The 18,901-nt window shown below is 46.4% G+C and overlaps 1 protein-coding gene across 2 annotated transcripts in view; it reads left to right on the forward strand.

The window, feature by feature from the left end:
- Positions 1–18,901, forward strand: part of HK1 (hexokinase 1) — a 46,911-nt gene that overhangs the window by 16,389 nt on the left and 11,621 nt on the right. For both annotated transcript variants that reach the window (XM_055802475.1, XM_013297363.3), the window contains exons 3-12: positions 3,219–3,367; positions 8,130–8,249; positions 11,517–11,612; positions 12,884–12,983; positions 13,075–13,258; positions 13,424–13,579; positions 15,617–15,850; positions 17,113–17,417; positions 17,933–18,081; positions 18,181–18,300. In XM_055802475.1, the coding sequence (XP_055658450.1) occupies positions 3,219–3,367; positions 8,130–8,249; positions 11,517–11,612; positions 12,884–12,983; positions 13,075–13,258; positions 13,424–13,579; positions 15,617–15,850; positions 17,113–17,417; positions 17,933–18,081; positions 18,181–18,300 (1,613 nt within the window). The remainder of the gene's footprint in view (positions 1–3,218; positions 3,368–8,129; positions 8,250–11,516; positions 11,613–12,883; positions 12,984–13,074; positions 13,259–13,423; positions 13,580–15,616; positions 15,851–17,112; positions 17,418–17,932; positions 18,082–18,180; positions 18,301–18,901) is intronic.

Here is an 18,901-nt window from a genome sequence, read left to right on the forward strand (position 1 = left end):
CCTAAGTGTATCTGTAGGTCGAGGCATTCATTCATTGCAGATCATGTATTACACACCTACTTAAAAAAGCAACCTCATGTGTTGTGTACAGGGTGCTCAGTTCTTGATCCTATGTCCGTTTGGCTCCTGCCAGCCTCTCCGGGACAGGCGTGCTGTGGGCAGTGTCTTTGCAGCATGGATTAGAGCAAGGCAGTGCTTTGCTCCAGACAATTTCTGTATAACATGATAGAAACCTGTATATGCAGGTTGCAAGCGTGTCTTTGGATAGCTGTTAGAAATGCAGGCGAAACGGTTCCATTATTTCCCAGAACGGACATGCTCTGACCCCAGCTATGAGCAGTATTTGCGGTGGGTGGGTGTCATGGCATCTCTTTCCCTGACTCACCTGCATGTGCCTGTCACGCCTGGCTCAGCCATCGCACATGGGCAGGCAGGGCAGGCACGGAGCCCTCCTCCTCCAGCAGGCTCTGCGGGGCCCTCGCGGATGTATCCGTGTCGCTGTGCCCAAAGCATGGGTTCGGCTCCCAGCCGATGGCAATTTCTACCTTCAGCTGTCCCTCCGTAAAAGCCAGAGGCTGAAAGCCTGCCCTTTTCTCTGGCCCGTCTCTAATTACTGCCTTGTAAGCTCTTTCCTCTGAGTCTGATTATTATTATGAGAGCTGACTATTCAGAAAAATACTGCTGTTTAGTTTCAGATCTATGCTTGTGTACTTCATTAACAAGGAGCTTTTGAATAGTAATTTTGGAGACTCTGGAGATGTTGGTGTTAACAGTGTTTTTTGCTTCATTCTGAGTTGCTTAATCTACAAAACCCAGAAGGGTTTTTTTGCCCTGAGTGCCCAGAACAGTATCTCAAGCTAATTCAAAATACTTCCAAAGAATCTTCCTAAAGAAATTTACAACAGGTTTGATTGCACCTTGGTGTTCCAAGGCTGATCTGTTCATTTACTGCCAGGGAAGATATTTCTGAAGTGCAGTATTTGTTTGAGGTACATACTAAGGTGCATTTAGGCTTGAAAAAGGGCCATCTGGTCCAGTGTTGATTTTTCCGTTATTTATTGGAGGTAATGGCTTGCATTCAACAAATGATACTCATATGATAAAGCTTATTTGGGTATTTGACCTAATGAGACACTTGTGGTAAATGTTTGAGTTCTGGTCTTGCTGGGTGGTGGTGGTTCTGAGTTACTGAATTTGTTTCGCTGAACCCGTTAAAGGGAACTGCATCTACAGTTTGGATGTGTTTACATTTTAAATGACATTCATATTGGAGCAAAGTGATGTTTAAAGCCACGCTGTTCAGGAACAGATAGGGAAGTCCTGCAAGACCTGTATTTTGGCAAACTCTTGAGTTTGCCCATTGTCTAAAGCAGCAAGAAGGAAAAGTTACATTGCGATGTGGCAAAATTAGGAGGATTACTAGGGGCTGTGGGCTCCTGCTCTCGATTTGCTATGTTTTTGTGTACTGAGCTTACTGTTCTTTGTGGTTTCTTGCATGACAGTGTTTTGTTTCTGTATTACACTGCAACCTTGGAAAATGGTAAGGGGTTTTGCAGTGTCTTTGCCTCTCTTTGGCTGTTCTTGGTAGAGGTCTTGCCCTCAGGGATGCCTCTTCCAGCTCATTGGCTTTGCTCAGTGGAATGGGGCTCCTGGAGGTGCATGGGGTGACGGTGAGGAGCAGCTCACTAAGCCAGGCTTCGGAGGTTTTGATCTGAGATAGGGCAGAGTAATCTCAGAGGCAGTCTGGTCTGGAAATCCTCATGGATAAGTTGCATATCTGGTATTTTGGTGACCGTGTGGGGTCAGAAGGCTCTGAGAGCTGAGTCAAAGTCTGAGGTAGTGCATCAAAATGTACTGGTCTTCCCACCTGCTAGGAAGTCTTTCCACGTTGAATTTAGGTAGAAATGGAAAAACAGTGATGGTTGGGAATGGCATTTCCCAAAGTCATAGGTTAAAGTTGGAAGGCAGAATGAGGCCAAAGAGTGCTGCAGGGCGGGACTGGCAATACGCATCAGTGGTGCAGGATGTGGGGGAGGCAACTCATCCTGCCACAGCATGGGGCACTTCTGACGCTGCAGAAAAGTACAAACTGATGAGGAAACCAGGATGAAAGAGCACTGTGCTCAGTTTCCTCACCCTCTGAGCAGCCTCGGTGAGCCCAGGGATGCTATGCACAGATTCAAATGCTTGCAAAGAGCCTCAGTGATTAACTGCAGCCTGGACACACACTCCTGTGTGATAAGTTGTGCACACTACTTACCTAAATACTATCTTTTTTGCAGGCTTTAACAATTGCTGTCTTTGTTTGCTCCCTCTTTGATAAGCCAAGATAGCACAAGCGGTTCAGTCAGATGTGTTTGCCTTGCTCTCCAAGGGGTGCTGAAAGTGTCATTCTTCAGACAGCCAGACCATGCATCTCTGTTGCCTGAATTACACCCTGAGGTCTGTGGAGGTGGGGGGGATGATGAATTTGGCTTCACACCTTTGAAATCCAAATCCCTCTCCACCACAGAGGGAGATGGAGGTATCCTAACTCTTTCCCTGGCTCCTGGGGAGGTATTTGGGAGCTCTGTGCACGCAATCACAACTTCTGAATAACTCTTGCAGCAGTGCAGGGCTGCCCCATCATTTTTCAAACTGACATTTTTCTGACTTCTGTTATCTGACTGCAGTTTGCAGTGAATCTCAGCTTCCAAGCATGAAATAAGGGGTTCCTGCTTTAACCACTTCTCTGTGTAGTCTGTTGATTGATTTTAGAGTAGTGCAGAATCCAGCCACCATTTACTGTTACTTTCCAAAATGTCACACATACGTTTACAGCAAAAGACTCTCATCAGTGATCTGGCATCCCCTGGCATCCCTTCATTTTACTGTCTCTGTTTTCAACATCTTTTTGGCTTTCTGCTGAGATCTTTGCTCTTGCCAGATTCATCATGAGATCTGGATGCAGACTCTCCAGTGTTAGTCCATTCCTTTTGGGGAAACCCTCATTGCAGTTGCCTGTGTATCAATGGTGATTGGCATTGCCATTGTACCAACTTCATGTTAAATTGTAGGGAACTGGGTTGATGCTTCAAGTGGACACCCTGCAGCTAAAACTTCCTTGCTGTAGGCACTGGACATTTATTTGCCTGTGTGTTATACTTAGCCAAACTTGATGTTTCCCAGATTTGTGTTGCATACAATTTTTAATCACTTATGTCTTATTTTCCACATAGAGAAAGGAGATTTCATTGCACTGGATCTCGGTGGTTCTTATTTCCGAATTCTGCGGGTGAAGGTATCGCATGAAAAAAAGCAGACGGTACAAATGGAAAGTGAAATTTATAATACACCTGAAGATATCATGCATGGCAGCGGAACACGGGTAAGAACCTCTTCCTTAGGACGTCTCCTTAAATATTAGCTGCTTTCACACTGCCATTTTAGAAAAACGCCACAAGAATGACCTTAGCATCTTAACAGTTGCACCTACAGTGTACAGACTTGACTACAGCTCTTTGTTGATACATGAAAATAAATAAGCAGTAGTTAGTTTAATGGGGCGTGCATGGGTGCTGCAAATCTGCTGTCATTGTGTGGGAGACCTTTGGCTGAGTTAGGTAAAAAATAGTTTAGAAATAAAAATTCTGATTTTATAATAAAGTTACTTTACACAGGTAGGAATGGAGAGCAGGAAAACAACTTCATCTTTATAAGCAATGAGCGTGACCAACCCTGCAGCTGTAATGTTAGATGAAGGATAGAAATACCCATGACAGCCACGTATCTGTCCTGGCAGTCTGAGCAACTCGCCATTGGTGAAAAGTACATTAGAAAAATTAGAGGAAGCTGATAGAATGTTTTGGCACAACTTCAACTTAATTTTTGCTGAATAAATGTTGGGATTTTTTTTAGTCCCCCATGTTGCAAGAGTAGAAAATGTTTGGATTCATTTACTTGGATTTCAGATGGGGTTCTTTGGAAGAATTTATTTTCTTTTTATGATCAGGAAGTGGATTACAATGAACGTTTTACTGACAGATTTGTCTCCCTGTCAGTGTAAGACGGAACAGGTAATTTTCATTGTTGGAAACAAGTCTTACTAGAATGAGGTGCTATTCAGGAGCATGAGACCTGCAGAAAACTTATAGCTTGTTTCAGAAGAACAAACAGCAGAGGGAAAAGAAGAAAAATCATGCAAACAGCATTTCTATCCTTAATATATTTTCTGAAGTCACCTTGATGTATGTGTCTAATAACTGCTCCTGCAGTCTTATGCAATAGTGATTGTAAGACAGCAATTATGGCTTGTAAGTGACACTGATATAGGCATTGCTGTGCTGTCTGAACCACAGCAATAATTTTTTTTATTCTAAAGACTTTTCCTAATGTTATTACTTTGTTACGTGACTAAAAGGTCATGCAGTGGCTTTCCCACAGACCAGTTTGGGGGGGGGGGGGGAGGGGCTGGGCTGAGATGCCTGTCGCTGGTGGAGGCAGGGAATTCAGGTGGGCTGCCTGGAGGCAGGTTTGGCGTGCGGGGTTGCTTGTCCATCAAGAGGTGTTGGGAGCTGGAGATGGACAAGCAGCAGGGCTGCCTGCACACCTGGGGGCAAGTGTCTGTCCCAGGGGGGCAAGGCAGGCCGACTACAGTGAGACTTGGTAGAGATGCAGTAAGGGTGGTAAGGAGAAGCCAGAAAAGGAGGTGCCAGGTCTGCATTCTTTCCATGGCTTTGTCGTGCTTACATTTTAATTTTTACAAATCCTGAGGTCATTTGGCTGTTGGGAACCAGCAACGTGGAGCTCAGACGGATACGTTTTGTCATGGCTTTTAAGCTGAAAGAGAGGCGAGCAAGGCTTCCGCTGACCCTGGGAGGACAGTTGCTTCCAGTACCAGGAAAAGAAAAGGGGAACTGGAAGCATCATTAGAATTGCATCCAGGCTTGAAGTTGTCCCGTGACTATAACCAGCCATGACTAAAACGCTTGCTGTGAGCTTCACAGAGCAGCATGGCAGATGCCCAGGAGGCACACAGGCAGGTGATGATTTGGTGCTTACGAGTGACCTGTAAGGCAGAGGTTCTCTGAAATCTCTGAGCCAGATTAGTGGAATACTTGGACGGAACTGCCTGTGAGGGGTAGGCTACTAACGTGTTTTTCAGCAAGCTGTGTCATTAACATCAGTGAGTTATAGTCTTAAGGCCTAATATATAATCAGCTTATTGAAAGGATTGCAATTTATGGCTTCATGCCTCACTAGCACAGTTCGTTGTGATATTTTCTACTTCATTGCATTCAAACTTCTATTTTTTGCCCATCTGTCAGGCATGGGCTGACAGCTTTGCCAGTCAGAGACAGTTCCCTGTCAAAGTCAAGGACAAAACTCTCATTGACTTCAGCAGTGTAATAGCAGGTCTAAAATTTGTAAGAAACCTGTCTCCTGTGTGAACTCAGCAAACGGGAGCGTGCCTGAGGCTTGACTTTGGTGTTGCTTTTTGTGTTCCGTCGCTGCTGGAGGTAGGTTGTGGATTTATGACTGTTCTCCTGATTTGAAACTGTGGTTTCCTTGCTCCTTAAGTCTTCCCCATTCAGGGGCTTGAGCTTGAGCTCGGATCTTCAGCCGTTTGCCAAAGTTTACTGGCTGCCAGCCAAATGCATCCTTGTGGAGACTTCTTGGAGCCCAACCTGAGCAGGCAACTTCATGGCCAAAGGAAGTAATGAAGCCTGATACCACATTGCTCAGCATCTCGTGGTTTTGTTGCTTCGGGTCAATACAGGTGTAAAATCTGACTGGTCCTTTCCTCTTGGCTGTGGCATTCGCTCTGTCAATCTCTTTGACATTTGATAAAATACTGGGCTTATGCTGTTCCCTACTGCATACCTGTGGATGGATGGGAATTTGGATTTTTCCTCAGTCTGCCTTACTTTAAATAAACCAACAGGAACTTTGTAATGTTGCCTCTACTGTCCTGTCAGAGTTATTTGGCATTCGTAAGGTTTGGATGTTAATATGAGCACGGACTCATACAGATGCTTACTCAAGTCACCTTAGGAAAAAATCTTATGACAGTCAATGGTATCAAAATTAACAAATGCCTGCCTCTTTTTTTCTCCTTTTGAGCAGCACCTTCCCTCTGTGCTTTATTGAAAACAGTAGCACAGCCAGACCGTGCATTACTGACTAGACAGTGCTCTGTAGTGTCGGGAATGTGGCTAATAGTTAACCACATCTGCCCGTGCAGGCTGCAGCATGGGTTATGCTCGCGTGCCCTGCCGCCAGCCCCGAGCCCTGATGACTCGCGGTGCATCGCTTGCCACAAGCGTGCGCGCTAACCCATGGAGGCGAGCTTCAGCGGGTTGTGCACCGGACACTGGCAGGTGCATGGACTTCCCTGAGTGCATTGGGAATGCCCAGGGATCTTTTGCAGTTGGACTTACAAAGCAGGTCCTGTCTCTTCTCTGTGCAGTCGTGGCTCATTGCATGAGAGGAATTTTTGTAGCAAAATCCACAGTCGATATTTTTGCTTCCTGCTCTCTGAATTCCTGGCGGGTTTGCGGTTGGCCCCTGGTTATCATTTGTAATCCTGGGAGCATCTGAAAGTTTAGTAGGATTGAGTATTTAGCAAGATACTTTTAGATGCAAAGCATAATAAAAACATACACTCCTGCTATGTCTGTGTTTCTCCTGGAGAAGTTGTCATATTTTATTATTTAACTATAGTTCTTTTCATAACTCCTCTTTCTCTCACTCGTATGGACAGCTGAAAATAGTCTTACAGAAGTGCAACACCATACATTGCTTTTCCCATACCATTTCACTGCATCTACTGGGTGAAATGTCCTTGATTTTCTCAGGACAATTTTTTCCCTGGAAAACTACTGTGCTTCTGCTTAATCAAATCTGACCTCATTTTAGGAATGTGTTTAAGGTGCTCTGTTAAATTGTAACATTACACAGACCGCTTCTTGACCCGCTTCAAATGGCAAAATATTCCTCTTCGGTTTTTGCATTTGCTGCAGCCTGTTGTAGTGCTTTCCCATCTCTCTGAGATTCTGTAAATTGTACTGAATAAAGCTGCACAGGCTAATTGCAACCAGCAGCTGTCTTTTTGTACTCCGTTCCAATTATCCCCGATCCTCTGGACAGTTTACCTGGCCTTGTCCCACCAGTGCTGCAGATAGGGTTGGGTTTAGGGTTTTTTTTCCAGGGAATTTAAACGTGAAGCACAGTTATCTTCTGGGGCAGACGGTGACTTGTTAGCAGTTTGACATCCATTTGTGGCAAGGGTCAGTTCAAGGCATGTCTGGCTTTTTGGTACTGGTAGATACAGATGTGCATTGTAGTTGCTTCAGTTGCTAGGGCTTGATTTCAGCTTTGAGTGTTGCAATCCACCTGAGGGGCTTTCCAAATAGCTTGGTGTGAGAGACATCCCTCACCTTTACGCCTACATGCTCCCTGGCACGTCTGGCTGATAGGGACCCATAGTGCTATTGTCACAGGGTGCCATCGAGGCATCTGGGTGGGAATTGGTACCTGCAAGCCTAGTGCAGGCTGCTTACATAGTTCAGCATTTAAAAAAATGCAGAAAATGTTCCCATTTCAGGTTGTTTCTCAGAGCACGTAAAAAATTCAGACAAATCCCCAGTGTTTCCTTTTTGTTTGTTTGCTGTGTGCTTTAGGAATGGATTTGAGAGATGGTGGCCTTTTGGGTGGCTCCTGCAAAGTGCTGGGTTCTCTGGTCTCAGCAATACTGGAGTGAAGCAGATGTAAAATTGCTCAACCTCCTGTGGGACTGGATCCCAAATGTTCTTTTGAGATGCTTCTTCCTGTTATTGAAAGGGTAACAGCAGGCTCAAAAGCCACGTGCCCCTTGTTTCAGGAAACGCATTTTTGTATGGGGGTAAGAGATGCCATGCAGAATTAGGTGCATAAAAGGACAATGTATTTCATAATTTATTAATTATTAAGGTGTTAATATACACTGCCTGACAGTTATTTTCATAGCTATGTCATTTATACATCTTTAAAAAAATGGAGTAGATGTTTTCCCCTTTCCCCTCACCCAGTACGGTTTTCATATGCAGTCTGAAATATTTTCTCCCTGAAACTGTATCTCTAGTCACGGTGGTTTTATACTTTTCTTATAGCTTTTTGATCATGTTGCTGAATGCTTGGGAGACTTCATGGAGAAACAACAAATCAAGGACAAGAAATTACCAGTTGGGTTTACATTTTCTTTCCCTTGTCGACAATCTAAGCTAGATGAGGTAAGAAGATTTCCCAATTTTCTTAATACGCAGAAGAGCTACCATGTTATTAAAACACTGCTATGAAAGCAGTATCCCAGACAGGTCTCATTTTCGGGATAAGGGAGTGTTACATTTCACTGTCAGGCTTCATGTTTGTGTTTTTGTTTCTGTCTGGAAGAGCTGGTTAACAGATGATGAAGAGATGTACTGCCTCTGCATGAGCTCCTTAGTATTCCTGGTTCACTGTGTAAACACAGCAGCAGCTTTTCCTGTCTCCTGTGCAGCCGTTTTCGCCTCTCCATGGGGTGTAACTGGGAAGGACCCAGCCCAGCAGTGTTTGCTCAGATTTTGCTGAACTTGGCAAGTGCACACACCAATCCAGATCAGGGTCTCCCTCTTGAGCTGCAGTGCTGAGCCTTGCCACCGACTGGGTGCTCAGCACTGAAGGGCAGTCGGGCAGGCCACCTGGCAGCAACGTGCTTGGAAAAGGGATGGGAATAACCAGCATTGTAGGAAGTGACTGATGAGATTCCCATGACAAGGATGCTACGTATTTTCCTCCTTTTGCACGTTATGTCACAAATGACTCAGCAGCCTCCTGGTACAGCATTGCTATGGCAACAGTGTAGCAAATTAATGCAGGAAAATGAAATCCGCACAAAACGCTAAGAGGTTGCACTGTTAAAGCATGACCTGCTTTTCTAGCTTGCAGGTCTCTAGGTTAGCCTGGTGCAACAGCTCCCCAGATGTTGGTGCTGAGGAGGACCGGGTGAGGCACGATTTTTATTACATTTCATACTCCTTGAGCGATGCTGCGAGTTCAAACCAAGGGTGCTTACTAGCTCAGGGCCTGCATGTAGTTAAAACAGCGAGCTGCCTGCTCCTGCCTCAGTTCGGAAGAGAGGAGCTGATTTTGGTGCAGCTCTCCAGTCTGGCCGTGGTGCATGGTAAGGTTCAGGCTCCTGACCGCAGCAGAGTCGTGCTGGGGATGTGGCTGTGAAGTTGGTTGCCCTTGAGAAAATTTGTTTAGCTGCATGATGAAAAGCATTTGTTTGTGGGCTGGTTTGCTCAAGCCATCTGGGGTGAAGTCATGCTTGTGTGGGGCAGGGGCAGGCAGCTAGCATGTGGGATGGCTTGGAGACACCTGTAGAGACTTGGAGATGAGCAGTGGCAGGGTGGAGGAGGACAGTAAGAGACAAGGGAGTGTGTCTTTTAATAAAAAATAACCAACGACCAAAACCAAAAACCAAACTGAGAGGTTTTGTGATATTTGGGGTGTTTGAAAAATACGTTTTTCTTGATTCTGGGGGCCAGATTTGTTCCTGCATTGCTGCTTCTGTGAGGCTGTGCTTGCCTGAGTGCTGTTTTCTTGTGCTTGGTGAGCAGAAGGAAGCAGTGTGGTCCCTGGTTTCTCCGAGGGTGACAAGGTAGCACCACACGGTTGGGTCCCACTCAACCCTGCTGTACTCCAAGAGCTCCTCCCTGCTGCCAGGGCCTTGCTAGGGAAGCACAGCAGTCAGTCGCACTGAGAGGAGCTGCTCCTTGCCGGTGTGGTTTGACCAGATTCCTGAATGATAAAAGGAACAAGGGGCCCCTTTGCCCATTAAAGCTGTGCCCGCAAGGTGGGCTTTGCCCACAGCTTTGCTGGGTTTCTAAGTGATGCTGAGGGCAGCACAGTGGGAAAACATAGGCAAACTGAGTTTGTGGTTTAGTGGTGGAAGATAGCTCCTGGTCTGGAAAGAGCAGCCCTGGCCCCTCTGTCCCCTGTAGCTATCCCAGCTGGGAGTGTGAATGTACACAAAATGTGGTTGACTTCTTTTAAGCTGAGGTATGGGCAAATGTACACCTGGGAAATGTCTGCTTGTGCCTATAGGCTTCAGCTTTTCTGTTTTTTAGCTTCTTTGGACCTTAGTTGTGATAGATGTTGTCATGGTTTAACCCTGGCTGTCAACCATGCACCACGCAGCAGCTCGCTCACTCCCCCACAGTGGGATGGGAAGAGTAAAAGTGAGAAAACTGGTGGGTTGAGATAAAGACAGTTTAACAGGTAAAGCAAAAGCTGCACATGCAAGCAAAGCAGAGCAAGGAATTCATTCACCACTGCCCATGGGCAGGGAGGTGCTCAGCCATCCCCAGGGAAGCCGGGCTCCATCACGTGTAACGGTGCCTTGGGAAGACAAATGCCGTAACTCTGAACGTCCCCCCCTTCCTTCTTCCCCCAGCTTATACACTCAGCATGACATTCCGTGGTATGGAATATCCCTTTGGCCAGTTCGGGTGAGCTGTCCTGGCTGTGTCCCCTCCCAGTTTCCTGTGCCCCTCCAGCCCTCTCGCTGGCAGGGCCTGAGAAGCTTGTCCTTGACTTAGTATAAACATTACTTAGCAACAGTGAAACCATCAGCATGCCATCAACATTGTTTTCCAAGTCCGCTGAACCAAGTCCAAAAAACAACACTGCACCAGCTACCAAGAAGAAAATTAGCTCTATCCCAGCTGAAACCAGGACAGATGTGAATATTGTGGTGGGTATGAAAAGCTGAGCTGATTTGAGTCATCTTTCCTGTTGACTACTGTCAATGGTCTCTTTTTTTTCTTTTATTATTATTTACTTGTATACTGATTGCTCTGAATCAGCTAGGTGTTATCTAAATAGAAAAAAATCAGATGTAGTCATTACCTTAGGAGATTTGCAGGCTTTTTATGACAGTTTGCAGAAAAGGAATTTGATCCCAGGTTTCCCTTTGTGATCCATGCTGTAAGTTAGGGACATACATTGCTACATTCCAGTATTTCTGTTTGCCTCAACCCATAGATGTGATCCCACAGTGAAACAAGCCCAGATAACTGGGACTCTAGACAGCAAATGTGCAGCAGTCTGATCCCTGCTGCAGCTGAGTCCTGGACATAAAAACATCACCTCCCTTCTCTATAGTCAGTCCTGCACAGTCAGCTTTTTCTGAAAGCAGTCGATTTCCATGGCCCAAAAGGATTAAATGGTTTTCCAAGAAAAACTGTCGAGGAGTAACAGGGAGAAGAGTGGGCTGAAAATACAAACCGCAAACAAACCATTTTCTAGCAAGGGAAGGGAAAACAATTTCCCATCTCTCAGCTTACTGTCACGAGAATCAAAGACCGCCAGTTGTCTCAGGCTGGGTTGTTAGGTCATGTAAGAAAAGAGACCTGAAGATCTTTTGAAGTAGAAAATCTTGGTTTTAAGGAAAAAAAACTCATCCATTTGTGTTTTATGGTGGCATCGTGTTGAATGTTGCTCTCTTGTTTTGTCAGGGTATTCTGATAACCTGGACGAAGCGTTTCAAAGCAAGCGGAGTGGAGGGAGCAGATGTCGTGAAGCTGCTTAACAGGGCCATCAAGAAACGTGGGGTAAATTGTACTTCATCCTTTTTTCAACTCTGTATCGCAGCAAACTGGCATTTCTTTGCCAGGGACCACCCTTCGCGTCACTGACTTGAGCAGAGCACGCGATCTGAGTGATGGTGCGGTTCTGCTTTCTTGCGTGAAGATGTGCAGTTTGGCCGCTGGCTGGGAAAATGGAGTGATGTCCGAGCCGCTGTGTGGAAGCTGTGATTTTCCTCATAGCACAGAACTGAGTTACTATGTTGTGGTTTGTTGCCGGTGTCCTTCAGCAATTTTATTGCTCTCCAAAAACTGAGAAGGCGCTGTGTGTCAGTGCCACAGTTTTTCAGGGATACTGACGCATCCTGTTCCTGAGAAACTGCCTCTCGTGGTCTGGGCTCAGCTGGGTTTTGCAGACGCCTTGCTTGGGAGCAGGAGAGAAGCAGAGTAGGAGAGAGGGGGATTTCAGGCTTGGTGAGCTGTGTTGCTCCCTGCAGTTTCTCACTGCTGATTTTTATAGAGGGTGAAGGTGACCAGGTTGCTGATTTAAACAAATAAAAAGGCACGGAGTGTGAAATAGAATTAATTTGCGTTTCTGTAATGCTTGCAGCCAGGAGATATGCTGATTACTCGGCATCCAAATTCATCGGAAACAGGGCAGTATTTGGGCAGTTGTGGACTCTTAAGCAAACCTGAGTTTTACTGTCGCTGAACAATGTTACTGTAGTCAGTTACTGTCATGAGAATTGGTATCAGGTAGAATAACACGCTGAAGAAGCTGGAAAGGAATGAGTACATGCCATTTGAACAGCCTATTTAATTGCATTATTTGCTTATATTTTTGTATTGAAACCTTCACTTGAAATAAAACTAGATGTTTTAAGTGAATTCTATCAGAAATAAGTAACTTGGGGATATTTTCCAGATTGACTTCTCAAACAACTACATCAAATTACTCCATGATGTTTAACTCCAGAGTTCCCCCCTCCCTCCGTCCCTTTTCTTTCCTGCCTAAGGGTGCTTATGTGAGAGCAGGTCTTTGCTCTCTAGAACTACACCGCTGCTCTTTTATTGTCTGCCTGGTGCATTAGTCTGCTGTCATTGTCTTCTTGGGTACGTGGGATAGGGAACTGGCAGACAGAACAGGTGATATTTAAAAAGATAAGCTGTGGTATTCAGACAAATTATTTGTCTCCTATTCCTCGTGAAATTAGTTGATATAAGCAAACTGGTGATAAACACAAAACCGTTTTCCAGAGAAGCCATATGGTCCGAGTAACGTTTTGTTCCTCCATCAGGACTATGATGCAGATATCATGGCTGTTGTGAATGACACCGTCGGGACGATGATGACCTGTGGTTTTGATGACCAGCGTTGTGAAGTTGGCTTGATCATTGGTAACGCACATTGCTGCTGCAGCATGCATGTGGCTTTTCTCCCTTTGCCTGGCCTGTTTGGTTAGCACCTTCTGATGTCCTTTCCCTAAAGGCACTGGCACCAATGCCTGTTACATGGAGGAGATGCGGCACATTGACCTGGTGGAAGGGGACGAGGGCAGGATGTGCATTAACACGGAGTGGGGAGCTTTTGGAGATGATGGCTCGCTAGAAGACATCAGGACCGAGTTTGATCGAGAGATCGACCGTGGATCCCTTAATCCTGGGAAGCAGCTGTGAGTGAGGCAGTTATTTGTGAGCTTTGCAAGAAAGCTTGACTTTGCCCCTGGTGAGGCACACCACAGGCTGGGCTGGGCGGTGTGGTGGCATGCCACAGCTGGGCTCTGCCTCCCAGTGCTGCCCATGGGCAGGTGGGTGACTGCTGCTGTCCTCTCCTGCAGGTTTGAGAAGATGGTCAGTGGGCTGTACATGGGGGAGCTGGTAAGGCTTATCCTGGTGAAGATGGCCAAGGAGGGGCTGCTCTTTGAGGGGAGAATCACCCCTGAGCTTCTCACCAAAGGGAAGTTTGAGACAAAGCACGTTTCTGCCATAGAAAAGTGAGTATCTATCCCTTTTCGCCCCCTGGGTTTCACAGCAACTCTGAATGTTAATTTTCCAGCATCCCTTTTTGCTTTGTGGGGAGATGTGCTACTTTGGGGGTGGCTGCCATCCTCCAGCGTAGGTACAGAGCTGGCAAGTGGGGACACTCAGCAGACGGTCTGTGCCCTCCTCCCCGAGATTTCTCCCTTTTTCTGTGTTGGGAGGAACTATGAAAGCCTGCCGCTCCATGCAGCTACAGGGTATGCGCTGTGCTGCCTCTCACTCTGCCCGCAAGAACTCAGAAGTTGCTACCCTGAAGCTAAACATGGGAGTGAATTGGCTTAGTGCCTCCTAGCAAATACTTGTGTTGCTCCTTGCTGTATCCACGGGATCGCTGGGCAGAAAGAAAACAAGCGTGACAAGGCAGAGCATTCAGTCTTGTAGGGAGTGCCGGGTGCTACATGGTGACCTCTGAGCAATGCACCAGTTGGTTTCATATGGTGTCATCGCCACTTTGGTCAGTGCTTACTGACTCTTTCCCATGTGATTTTAAAATTCACGTCACTGGGATGGTTTGTACTATAGTCCGTGGCCTGGCTTTACTTTTCGAAACGCTGCTGACTAGGGTGCATATGTATAGAGGTACTGTTGATTGCGAGCGTAACACCAAAAGAACACCCAGGAACTGCCACAATACCTGTTGCCCCCTGCCCCATTTTATTCCTGTCCCCACAGACTGTCTTATCTGAACAGCTTTCCATAAAATGTCTGCGTTCATTTGTCTTAACCGCAGAGGTCTGTGTAATGGACCAATGTAATGTTGAGCAACAATGAGAAAAATGCAGTTACTGGGAAGTTCAGTTATGAAGAACAAAATTTGCCCTGAAATCCCACCTCACTTCCTGAAGAGCACTTTGGCTATAAGTAAGGGGCACATCCCTGTGCAGCTTCAGATTTCTAGCTGATCCTAGCAAGGTACAGGAGTCCTTAAAAAGATGTATGGCATGCAGTTAGTAATGACAAGATATACTCCTGATGCTTTTGTCTGGGAAATGACAGAGCTGAAAGTGGCTAAGTTTTGCCAGAAACTTTGCTTTCAGACTGGTTGCTAATAAGGGAAAATGCAGTGCAAGAGGCAGAAATTCAGGGAGGTTATAAAAGCCTGAAGAGAGACCCATTAGGATGAAATAACTTAGGCAACCTTTGCTCAGGGTTTTGTTTTTCACACTGGGCTTAATTTATTGAGACATATGAGCAAGCATGGGATTAGGTGTATGCTCAGGCCTGTGCAGAACTGTGGGGCTGGTGCTCCCCACTCCAGGGAGAAGCTGTTTGAAGTTTAAAGCATCGGTGTGATGAAAAAGCATGTAGTTCCTCCAGGTCTGTAAAAGCGCGAGGAAGTTGCTAATTTTCCTGTGGGTGTGCTGAAGGAGCTGCCATATGAGGGTGCTGCTCTGCTTTGGGTCTGGCATTGTTGGACCACCTGCAGCCCAAGCTATTGCACGTGCTGTGGTCCTGGCGGGTGCTCTGGCTCTGCAGGACAGGGCTGGTCCTAGTCCCATGCTTCGTGCGTTTGCTTTTGGAGTACAGGAAACTCGCTCAGTACAAGGTTTGGTCTGATCATGTGGCACAATGAAAATGTGGCATGTGTTAGAGAGAAACTTGCACATAACTGTCATTGGACGGGTTTCCAGTGACATGATGTACCTCTTGCCTTGTGGGAAGTGAACTTGAAGGAGGGCAGGTGCTTGGGTACATATGGGAGTCATCCTGCCCATAGGGTGGCTGCTATAGTACCTGAAGTTGAATGGTTTGTAGGTTGCGTGTTTGCGCCATGCTTTAATGGAAAGCTGTTTCTGTCTGTGGATGGATGCATATTTAGAACATTTTTATTTCAAGCACCATGGAACATCCTAGTCCAGAACTCTTAAGAAATTTTCTTTCTAACCCCCTTTGGAAATCCCCGGTAGGGATACCCACGGCTGGCTGCCCCTCAGTCCTGCATTTGATAGCTCCCCCACTAAGGAGTGTGCTTTACTGCTCTCTTTTTGTAGGAGCAAAGAAGGTTTGAACAAAGCCAAAGAAATTTTAACCCGCTTGGGGGTGGAGCCGTCCCACGAGGACTGCATCGCCGTCCAGCACGTCTGCACCATCGTGTCCTTCCGCTCGGCCAATCTGGTTGCCTCTACGCTGGGTGCCATCCTCAACCAGCTGCGGGACAACAAAGGGGTCGGCCGCCTCCGGACCACCGTGGGGGTCGACGGCTCCCTCTACAAGATGCATCCACAGTGAGTCTGTCTGCTCTTGCCGCTAACACTCTTCACCTGCCACAGCCTCTGGTTTGCAAAGGGTCGAGCATGTAACCCCAAGACATCACCCAGGCATGCGGTTTGGGTGTGAGATGAGGAGCCCGAAACGTGGGTGTGGGGGTTTGGTCTGAGGTGGGGAGCTTAGTGGAAGGGAGAGATGTCTTTAAGTGAAGTAAGATGAGATTTTAAAAAAGCAGTGACACCATAAAGAGAAGAGCCAACCCCCTGAGTAATGGGATACTGCAATATCAGTGAAAATTGGTGGTTTGAGTACATACCTTAGGGGATCTCCGTAGACCTCTTGGAAGGAGAGTTTCTTTGTACAAAATATTACTTTGTGTCCCTGGATTGGGCTGTGAGGAGACCTGCATTAATGCACCTTGATCTCCATTTTTCATTTAAACTCCATTGTTTTGAAAATGACTGTGCTGAACCTGATTTTTTGCAGTTTTCAAGTTTAGAATAAAGAAATGGAAGAAATACGCAGTGTGCAGGTGTCGCTTATGCACAAGTGCTGAAAGGCTTTTATTTAGTAAATTATAACTGGTGGTAACAAGTCAGTTTCTAGTTTCAGCTGTAGGATTTAGCTGCGGGTACCGAAGGGGAGCAGAAGTGCAGCCTACGGGACATACCTTGGGCATTAGAGCTGGCTGGAAGGGCTGAGTGTCATTTATGAGGAAACTTTTGAAAGGAGAAATATATTTAATGTTTCATTTTCAGTTTCTCATTCTTTTATTGAAAAAAAGATATTTTCCTTATTTAAAGAAAACCATAACATTTTCACAAACAAAAGAATTTCCAAGAACACTATTTTGAGTAGCTTTTCCCGATGGGCAGGTCTAGGATGTGTTAAGATAACATATGTGGGCAATTTTTGTTTCTGAACTGTTTCCCCACAGTATCTAAATGGGTGAGTTCAGGACAGCTTGATGATGACCCCAGGAGAGGGGACTGGAGCAGCATTGGAGTCAGAGGGTTTCTTCTGTCTGGGCTTAGGTTCAGGGGATGGGACTTGATGCTTTCCTCTGCTTTTTGCTGGCTTTTCTTAGAAATTCAGGAGGAAAGAGGCCATGGAGGAGAGCTGCTCTTATCAGTTTTCCTACTTGGGGGGCCGTAGCTAGTTTAGATGTGACGAGGCTCCCTGCTCCCCTTGCAGTTGGTCCGTGTGGCAGCGTAGATTTTGGGGGCTGCGGGGGAGGCAGCGCAGATGGCGGGTTGGCAGCCGGGTCCCCTCCCTGCAGGTACGCCCGGCGCTTGCATAAAACCACCCGGCGCTTGGTGCCGGACTCGGAAGTGCGGTTCCTGCTGTCGGAGAGCGGCAGTGGGAAGGGAGCAGCGATGGTGACAGCGGTGGCGTACCGGCTGTCAGAACAGCACCGGCTCATCGACGAGACGCTGGCTGAGTTCAAGCTCACCCATGAGCAGCTGCTGCAGGTGAAGAGGAGGATGAGGGCGGAGATGGAAGCGGGACTGAAGAAGAAGACTCATGAGACTGCCAAAGTCAAAATGCTGCCCACCTTCGTCCGCAGCACACCGGATGGGACAGGTAAAGGCTTGCCCTTGTGAGAGTGAGGGCACCGGCTGAGCTGCAGGATGCCCTAAATGGGCTCCTAGTGGTGTAGTTTGGGTTTGGGTCTGGTGGAGGGGGAGCAGATCTGGTGCGAAGAAAGAGGAGCCTCCCAAGCCGTGCAAGGGAGGAAATCTCAGTTCCGGGAAGGGCAGCCTGCACTGCCCTTGTGCTGGGTGTTGGCAGCGTGGCCCTGTGTCCTTGTCCCAGGGTGCAAGCAAGCCACAGGGGAGAAAACCACAGCTGAGCTCATAACCCAAACCCCCCTGAACCCTGTCTGCACTGCTTTCTCTTAGGGAACAGTTGCGTGGGTCCTCTTTCCCTTCTTGGTTTAAAATAAAACAAAACAAAACCAAAAACCACACAAAAAAGGGCTGGAATAATCTGAGCAGCATCTGAAATGATGATCTTCCCAGCTGAGTTTCTAAGAGATTTTATGTCTTCTTTAGATTTTGCTTATGGTTCTTTAAATATACACACATATTCTTTTACAGAGAACGGAGATTTTCTGGCACTTGACCTTGGAGGAACGAACTTTAGAGTTTTGCTGGTGAAAATCCGCAGCGGTAAAAGGAGAACAGTTGAGATGCACAACAAGATCTATGCCATTCCTATAGAGGTGATGCAGGGAACAGGAGAAGAGGTGAGTGTGTTTCTCTTTTGCAGCACTGCTGCTTTTTAAATACCTTCATAAGAGCATGTGACATGTACAACTTCAAATGCGTGACTTTTCTCTTTAAAGCTGTTTGATCATATTGTTACCTGCATTTCTGACTTCCTGGATTATATGGGGATAAAAGGCGCACGTCTCCCTCTTGGCTTCACATTTTCCTTCCCTTGCAAGCAGACCAGTCTGGATGCTGTAAGTTCATTAGTATCTTTTGAATCGGCTTTTGTACTTATGCTAGACCAGATTTCTCTGTCTCCTTATCATCGACGTGACACTTACAAGGAGGTTGTACAAGGGGAGGGTTCATGCTCTGACCCTGACCAGTACAGCTGCTCCTATAAATAGTTCCTTTAAAGGTAGTAATGCAAATGATGCTCAGCACATGGCTGTGACAGGTAATAGCATTTAAATTTTCCATGGATGTGATTTCCCTTTTTTATAATGTTTTTACCAATCATATAAACCTGCTGGAGTGTGATACTTCCCTGGTTTTGTGAGCAGTAAAGCACGAGTCCATCGCTGCTGCCAGTGCCCCTTCCCCAGCTGATCTCATCTCACTGGATGGAGTGGGTAGACCAGGGCCTGCTCGGCTGTGTTACCCTAAGGGTGACAGTGTAGCCTGAGCATGTCCCTGTCAAGTGTACCCTTTTTCTTTTCACTTTTGTGTTTTCCTTCACTACCACATACTTCCACCAACTCCACCTGTGCAGCTGTTAAGTTTCCTGTCTATGTAGCACTTTTTTTGAAGAAAGACTTACTTTTTGTCACACTATTTTTTTTTTTTTAAATAAAA

The sequence above is a fragment of the Falco peregrinus genome, chromosome 1 (assembly GCF_023634155.1).
Source record: "Falco peregrinus isolate bFalPer1 chromosome 1, bFalPer1.pri, whole genome shotgun sequence".
Classification (NCBI taxonomy): Eukaryota; Metazoa; Chordata; class Aves; order Falconiformes; family Falconidae; genus Falco; species Falco peregrinus.